Source organism: Punica granatum, chromosome 6 (assembly GCF_007655135.1).
Source record: "Punica granatum isolate Tunisia-2019 chromosome 6, ASM765513v2, whole genome shotgun sequence".
Classification (NCBI taxonomy): domain Eukaryota; kingdom Viridiplantae; phylum Streptophyta; class Magnoliopsida; order Myrtales; family Lythraceae; genus Punica; species Punica granatum.
The window spans coordinates 17,546,800-17,555,326 of NC_045132.1; the positions used below are offsets into that span (position 1 = coordinate 17,546,800).

The 8,527-nt window shown below is 38.8% G+C and overlaps 1 protein-coding gene across 2 annotated transcripts; it reads right to left on the reverse strand.

Annotated features, from left to right (window-relative positions):
- Nucleotides 1-1,600: 1,600 nt before the first annotated feature.
- LOC116211933 lies at nucleotides 1,601-4,961 on the reverse strand. Of its 2 annotated transcripts, none has more exons than XM_031546473.1 (3): nucleotides 4,559-4,961; nucleotides 3,995-4,416; nucleotides 1,601-3,083 (listed from the first exon to the last, which is right to left on the reverse strand). In XM_031546473.1, the coding sequence occupies exons 1-3, from the start codon at nucleotides 4,700-4,702 to the stop codon at nucleotides 1,844-1,846; spliced, it is 1,806 nt and encodes a 601-aa protein (XP_031402333.1). In that variant the 5' UTR covers nucleotides 4,703-4,961; the 3' UTR covers nucleotides 1,601-1,843. The 2 variants fall into 2 exon arrangements, with proteins under 2 accessions (XP_031402333.1, XP_031402334.1); XM_031546474.1 differs by having other exon boundaries at nucleotides 4,634-4,959.
- Nucleotides 4,962-8,527: the final 3,566 nt, after the last annotated feature.

The following is an 8,527-nucleotide window of genomic DNA, read 5'->3' on the forward strand; positions in this document are numbered from 1 at the left end:
ATGCATATTAAATTTATTTTATATATTCTCATTTACAAAATTCCTTTCTTTTTTTGGCTTGAATTTTGGCAATGGCAACCCTATTTTATTTTCTCCTTAAACATTTTTTGTGTGGTTAATCAATTTTATCGACATTCATTCAGATATATTCATTAGGCTAATTGATTTTGAGAATACTGACAACATTTAAATGCGAGCGATTGTTCGACTGTCTTTCATCTTTCATCTCTTTCTCTGCATTTATTGGAAGCTGAGTGCCTCAACATAGGATGCACAGACACAAGTTTCATTGATAGCTTAGCTCAAACTCCGCCAGTTGGACCTCAGTAGCTTACCCCAAGACATATATAAGCTAGATTCTAATTATCTTACCATTTTAGCTGCTTGATAGATTTTCGACCACAATAGTTGATAACTTGCTCAAAATGAAGGTAGTTAAACAGTAAATATAAAGATCACGTTAAGATTGCATTATATGACTTATAACATTATGCGATATTGTTTGTTATGTATATTTAGGGGTCGCAGTGTGGCTATGATATCACTTAGGAAATGACAGGATCAAGATAAATTTAATTTACTGATCAGATCAATATAAATAGGGAGTATAAGAATAGATACCCCATGAATAGAGACAGAAAAACATAAAGCTACCTAATATAAGTATATGTACATATATAACCAAACAAACCTGCCCTTAAAAACCTAATATACGATATCACATAATAACAATATCCCGTAATAACATGCCTGAATTATTTTGAGAAACAATTTCCTCCTTAAGTTTTTAGTTGATTTTTTAAAATTATTTTCCGGCTGTGCTATAAAAGGAGAAATTAATATTTTTAAGTGGAGTTCGAGATTGTCCTCGCAAGGGAACAAAACAAAAGGAGGGCAAGTTTTGTTTCGTCACCTTCACACACCCAATTACCTGGGAAGAAGCAAAAAACTTGCAGTCGGTTGGGCATAGCAAAAATTACAAAATAATTTTTTCTTTTACTTTTGAGTTTTAAAAATTAAATCTAACATAATATAATCTAATCTAAATGGGAATGTCAGAGGTTGTCAGGCTGCATGGATAAGCAGACCCCCCATGAGTTGAGATAAATTAAATGCTTCCCTGTCACAGAATAATAAAGACTTGAAGAGAACCCAATGCCTTCTTCTTCTTTTTTCATTTTTTTTTCCTTTTACTCTTTTCCTTAATCTTACCAGACAGTAACTCAGAAAAACTTTTCCTCAAAAAAGAAAAATTTGCTGCTTCTCCCCAGTGAGAAAGGTTCCCATCCTTTCAGACCCACAATTATTGCAAAACCCAAGCTAAAGTTAGGAATTTCCCAAATTTGTTTGATTGAATGGAAATTGAAATGGAAAATCAGTCCATTTTAATATCCAACCGAAAAAACCAATTCTCATTTAATTTTCTTCTCAGTATATCTTCTTTTTTTTTTTCATTGAATGGAATAATATATGCAGCATGCCTCATATGAAATCAAAAGGATTTTATGACTGACTATGTTTTTTTATCTTCTTACACGCTTATCCCGTTAGTAAATAATACTTGCGATGTACTACTATTGATTGATGTGCATGTGAGGCATTGGATGATCTTTTCGAGTACAATTAACCAAAAGTAGAAATTTTCATTATGTACAAACGGATAATATTTATTTTTTTATGGTAAAAATAGGGAGGGTGGGAAACAAAATTTTCCGGCAAAATTTTTCTAGATCTTTTTCCATCCCCTTTTGTACAAATATGTAGTGAAGCTGATGAGCTGAAGGCCCCATCTTCCCGCCGGTTTTGAATTCCTATTTCGATCTTCTTTTATTTGTCCAAAAACTTAACAGCTAAGCGCCTCGTACTTCACTGTAATCGGCCGATTGAACCCGACCTGCGATAGCAGGCTACTGACCGCTGCAAGGTCCCGGCAGAACACCCCTTGGAAGGCAGACGCATTCGCGCTCTTAATCTCATCCGAACTGATCCTGCTGTGGACCGGGCTGTCTGTGGCTTTTGGGACCAGGACTTGGTTTTTCATTGCTTCAGATTCTTGGGCTTGCTGGGTCTGGATTGCTACTGCAGCAGCCTTCTTCCTCTGCTTCTCGGCTGCCTCCTCGTCCAATATGTTGGCCATTATACTCGAGTAACCCTTCTGGATCAGCCGGTAGAGCAGCAGGGACGACATTCGCGCACGATCTTTGACTGAGTCGAGGTCCCTGTCGTCGGCGAACTCACATCTCTCGATGAAACCCATGGCCTTATCGGGCTTGTGCCTTAGGGTGAGCAGCAGGTGGGCTCGGTCGAGCTCAGACCTCGAGCAGCCCCGCCTGAGCCCGATCAGGGTGTAGTAGTCCACATTGTTCCCGGTCTCACCAGCAGCCACCCTTTTCTTTAGTTCCTGAATTCTCACGGTTAACGCGCACAATTTCCCGGGGATTTCCCGGTATTGCACATGGTGCCGCTTCCAGGGCGGGCCTGGGAGCTTCCGACTGCGAAGGATCGAGTTGTATAGTAGCTTCAGGTGTTCAAGGTCATGTAGGCAATCGGGCAGGCAGCGGATTGATTCAAGGAGAGAAGCCCGAGTTTCTAGGGCTTGGATGCAGGTCGGGTCAAGCGCCAGAGTCTTGTTGCAATCTGCAATGGACTCAGCTACCCGGCCCGCAGCATGGTAGGCAGAGGCACGTCCCATGTAACATTCCGCAAGGAATCCCTGAGGGGCCCCACGGCGGCCATCCACAATCTTGGAGAAGTGGCGGATGGCCTCAGAGTGGAGGCCAGCGTCAAGGGCAGCCAGGGCGGCTGTCCGACGACGGATGAGGAACTTGATGTGGGACAGCAGGTGGGTGATTGACTCAGACTCGGTGGCGGGCCGGTGGGGCGGGGAGGCCGGGGCAGAGGACAAGGTGTTTACCAAGTCCCCGGAGGAATACGGGAGGGAGGAGAGGGAGAAGCTGTCTTCAGACCAGCAGATGCTCTCTCGGCGGAATGCGGCGGAGGCGAGCCGCTTCCCGGTTTGGAGGAGGACCATGGCGTCCTCCATGAGGCCGAGGTGGCAGCAGGCTTGGCCCAGAACCGTGTACCTGAATTTGACATCATAACGCACCAAAACTGAGTCAATGTCTCCGCGTTGGATCGATTTGACCGACCATTAGTTCTTATTATGGCTGTTTGAATTTCCAAATATCTCATTTTAACTTTAACTCATTACACTACACAACAAAAACACATTTCAAGTCAAAAATAAAAATTTTAATTTTAACTCAACACACTACGCAACAAAAACACACATTTCCAAATCAAATTTATAATCATATCTCATTTGTCATTTTTCAAAATCAAAATTAAAATTAAAATCAAAATTACTTTTAACTTTGAATCCAAACGCACCATAAATATTTTCACATTACTAACCTTACTTAAATTAAATCCCTACCCGCCAAAGAAAAAAAATTATTTCATTTATAAAATTAAAAAAAACATAAGAAAAACAACTAAGAAACACAATTCATGTTTGGCTGGCTACCACATTCAATTGACTTGACAATTTGATTTCTACCGGCAAAAAAGAGAAAAGAAATGGAAACCTTGAAAATTGAGGAATATTTTTTTTTCGGTTATTGAAAAATGAAGATATTTACATTGAAACAAACCAAAAAAGCTTTTGACTATGCTGTTATTAATCATTATAATTAATGTCACAAAAAGCCTACTGTTCTCTTGCTTTTTAATCTTTCTATGAACAATAAAACCGCAAAACCGACCGACCCCCATAACAATTGGACAAATTAATCAAAAAAAAAAAGGATTAGGGGATTGCTCTTGAGGTAGAGATTCACGCAAATCAATATGAAAAAGGTGAAAATAGAAATGTTTTTTTTTCCCCAATAAATTTCCACTTTCTCATCAAAAGTTGAGATGATAAATTAAGAAAAAATAAAAGGAGAAAATTAATGTTTAATAAAACAGTAATAAAAGGTTAAATTATTATTACCTCCACTGGCGTTCCCTGTCGCAGCTCTTACAGAGCCCCGCCATGACCTTCTTCTTCAGGTCGGACACGGAGAAGCACTTGAAGGTCGGCTCCCGGTCTTCATCGGAGGACGGCAGCAGCTTCACCCGCTCCCTCGAGAGCTGCTGCGACGACGAGTTGTCCGAGGAGACCGACCCTGAGTCGTCGTTCCCGTTCCCGCCGCCGCTCCCCAGCCTGAGGCTCGGGATGTAGTCCTGGAGCATGTCAGCCACGTCCTTGAACCGGCGGAGCTGGAGGAGGCACCGGGCCCGTAGCTCGAGTGCCAGCTCGAGCCGCGGCGAGGCCACCAGGGCCGAGTCGAGGAGGCCGAGGGCCGAGGCGAGGTCCCCCGGGTCCTGCGTCGCCATCAGGTGCCGGGCTTCTCTGATGTACTTCCCGGCCATCTGAAACATCGCAAGGAGCCTTTCGTCACTCTCCGATCTCTTCCGATCGAATCGCAAAATGTTAAGCGCAAAAACGAACTTCTTTTCCTTCGACTATAGAAGAGGGCCATGGGCTTATAATAATAAAAACTGGAAAAAAAACCTTTTGGTTCCGAGTCGGCGACCTGTGCCACTGCACTAAGGCCCTTTTCTTCTGGGAATCGAACCGTTTACGTACCTTCCGGTTGAGGAGCCACCAGTGTCTCTTCTCGACGCCACCGAGACAGGGAGAAGCGGCCATTGTCATTTGATCTTCTTCTTCTTCTTGGTCTTCTTTATGATATGCTATTGCTTCTTCTTGGATCCCCCTTTCTCTCTCTAAGTTTCTCTCAGAGGGAATTGCACATTGTTTAGAGAGAGAAAGTGAGGACGTGAGGAGTGAGAGAGAAGAGAGGAGGGATATAAATGAATGGAGTGAGTGAGAAGAAAGAGAGAGTGTGCGTAAATAAGGATGGTTGAGCTCTGGGGGGAGGGCAAGAGCAGAGCAAAAGAGGGGAATAAATCCCATCCCCCAACCAAAAAAAAAAATTTACTTTTTAAATATATATATATATATATATATATCATATGAAATGAAAGAGGACCGATAAATAGAAATAAAAAAAATAAAAAAAGAGAATTATGATTATTTTTTGCCAGCTTTGACCTGAGAGAAAGCTTTGATCCTTCAATTTCATAGCTGGCAACACACCATAGATTCTCTCTCTCTCTCACACACACTGTTGTTGTTCACAGGGGGCTATGTGGCCTAGTATGCCAATTCATGGTCCTAGTTTGGGTATTTATGACTGGCCATGACTTGGTCACTTTTTTTTTTTTTTACTAGCGTCATTATCATCATTATTATTAATATTAATGAAATTCTCTAATTCCTATTTTTAACCCCACATCATGAGTTTTCATATGTCAAAACTACAGTGTGTCTATTAATATATGGACCACATGCATCATGCATGTTCAGTTCGAGAAGCGAAGGACTATCCTAATTATGAATTGGAATCCTATCGGTGTGGGGATCTTTGATCTATCCTGACAATTAACATCAATATACGCCGCGTTAAATGGAAGAAATTATAAAGTTCTTCGGTGGTTTTTCTCGAGTTTAACTCTATATATATATATATATATGTGTGTGTACTTGTAAAAATTACTTTTATTTATAGTTTCTTCAAAATATTTTAAAAGGATTACAGCAGATTTCATGGAATTTGAGTTTTGTATATGTACGCAAGTATGTTTAAAAGTCAAACCACCCTGGAAAATTAACATTACTTGGCAAATGAGTAATTTTTTTAACTCTATTTTATTTTAACTTAATTTCTCTTCAATTTAATAACATAATTATTATTTTTTTCATTTTTCTTCAATTTTTTTATTTTAACTATTATTCAATTTAATTTTTAATATTAAATTCTCTCAACTATTCATTATTTTTTTTTTCACTTTTTTCTCATAATTCAACCATCAATTATTACAACTCTAAATAAATATAATTATTTATAGTTGGAACGGAGTGAATTACCAAACAAATATCTTTTTGTGGCTTTTATGTTTTGTCGTTGATTTTGGCAGGTCTCGACCCCTGATAACAATCACTGATTTGAACCGATCAACAAAGCTTTATTATTTTGATTTGATTGTCTAGGATATGCATTCGCTGGCTTGAACCGATCAAGAAAGTCTAGCTACTTTGTTTTGATTGTCTAGAGATTAGGTTTTTTAGGGTTATGTTGATTAATTTGGTCTAGAGGTTATGATCCGTGAAGAGTTTATGTGTCGAGTATTAGTCCAAGACCCCTCTTGGCTATGCTTCTCTATTTCGACATGGTAGTAGTCTCTGTATGGATTGCAACTAACTCCGCTTCTCGATTTTTACTGAGATCCATAGAGAGTGTAGTTGTAAGAGATTGAAAAGGAACAACTGTAACATGAAGGATCTTTGCAATTATATTTGTACTCACTTGACATGCGTTTGTCACATTACATCTTCTCTTGCAGCGATCTGGTGGATCTACTGTATTTTCTTATGCCTTTGTAATTTCACTCATGGTTATTTTACTTTGTACTCATTTTTCATATCAATAGACTTTCATTGATTGACCGAGTAAAAAAAAAGGCTTTGACTTTTAAAAGTTATTATTTAATAATAATTTCTAACTATTATTTCTGTTTCAATTGCTTATTTCTGTTACGTTTAACGTATTTCATTTACCATTTTTCCTGAAATTATAGTAGATTATTTAACGGAATTTGAATTTCACATATGCTCCGCCTATTCGCCTCGTTATAATAGAGTAGCACATTATTCATCCTTTCGTTCTACTCACACAGAAAATGAGCTTATTGGATTAGATCTTACATGAATTCAAGCTCTGGCATTGGTACGAAAATCAACCGCTTTCATGTCGAGAGAACAAAATTATTTTCACAAATATATATATAGACTTCGAGTTTGGGGCTATTATGGGAACTGGGGAATTAGAGATTTGATTGTACCGTGTTAGGATAATCAATTAGTTCTTTATTTAGTGAGGTAAAATAACCGATAACTAAACGCTGGGTCATTGGACAGCTAGCCCAATAATCTTCTTCGTCGACTCTCCACATATTTTGACTTTGATTGGGCCAATTGCCCGATTACCCGGCACTCAATTACTAGCTATTCTATCACACTTAATAACGAAGTAGGTAATTATTCTAGCATTGTACAATAAAATCCTTTAGCTTGTTTGGATTAAAGGTTATAGAAAAACTATGATAAGGTAAGTTGTGGAGAGGTGTTGATAATTCATATTTGGAAAATTTTTAAGAGGGGGTGGTTAAGAAGGGATAACAAAACCCACAGTGACCTTCATAACTTCTATTTTTATTCCTATCAATTTGGGGTGTAATGGAGAGTTATGAAGATCTAATCAACTTTTAAAATAACATTATAAAAATAATTAAGAGTTAATATCATTTTTCAACATCCTCACAGCATACCACATTGCCCTTTAATTAAGCTGATCCAAATAAAGGTCATGGAGAGTCAAATTACCTCTCCATAACCCACACAACTCCATGTCTCCGTAACCCACTTTACCCCACCCCACCCCCTGCCCCTCCATAATCTTCAATCCAAACACGGTGTTAATTCCGAGTTCCCATAATGAGGGCCATTTGGATCGGTGTTTGGCGATAAGCAAGACTTTACCCATAATTGTCGCTCATTAACATAGGAGATTTTGAGGTGTTACAACCAATTAATCCAAAAGGATAATTATTTATTTATTCACTAGTATAAGATAGTTTAAAAACATGAAGGTCCAAGATATAATCTGCGAAGGAATTTTTCTCAGTAACAATAGGTAAAAATTATCACTGCCCATAAATTCTGTAGGACATAACAGACTTATTCCTCGATATCTTCAGCACATTGCAGAGCTTCCTTTATTGACGTACAAAATTCATAGAAAGACTCATCATGAAATCGAGCAGCGCAGCAAATGATTCACCAATCAGGATGGGGGCGCGAGGACAAGCATTGCGGTGTCCTAAAACACTTCCATTATTGTGTCTAGCCACAAGGATAGTTGGGCAAATGTTTCATCCACATCAAAAAACATGGGCATCATCTAAGTTCCCTACCATTTCTATGAACCTGGAGGATGAGATAATATCAATTAACAAAGAAGGGAAGGAGGGTAAAACCAATAATTACACCCAAGGCATATTTTCTTTTTGATTTTGGGGGGGTGAAAGCGACTCTTCTCTCACGAGGAACAGGAATCATACCTTTTCCTTTCGGGTGAAGCTTGCTTTGCCTTTTTTTTTCCCCCCCTTATTTCTTCTTTTTATTTTTTCTATTTTTTCCCACTTCATTTCACTCGAATTGACTGATTTTAATGAATGCACATGAATATGGATAGATGGGCGCAGATGGATTTGCCTTTAAGTCTCAAATATCAACTCAACCCCACAAAAATAAAAAAAAAATCTAAAGGTAAATTAACAATGATCTTTGGTTGAAGCCTATAATGTCCCCTCATCCTCATCCTCGAATACCATCATAGCCATAATGTACTTCACGTTA

What these genes read in the sequence shown, in the direction of transcription:
- LOC116211933 (XM_031546473.1), bottom strand. Translation starts at nt 4,702, where the DNA reads ATGACAATGGCCGCTTCTCCCTGTCTCGGTGGCGTCGAGAAGAGACAC. An exon ending in CGCCGACTCGGAACCAAAAG is followed by an intron (nt 4,417 to 4,558) that starts GTTTTTTTTCCA and finishes GCGATGTTTCAG; the next exon opens with ATGGCCGGGAAGTACATCAG. An exon ending in GACAGGGAACGCCAGTGGAG is followed by an intron (nt 3,084 to 3,994) that starts GTAATAATAATT and finishes TGTCAAATTCAG; the next exon opens with GTACACGGTTCTGGGCCAAG.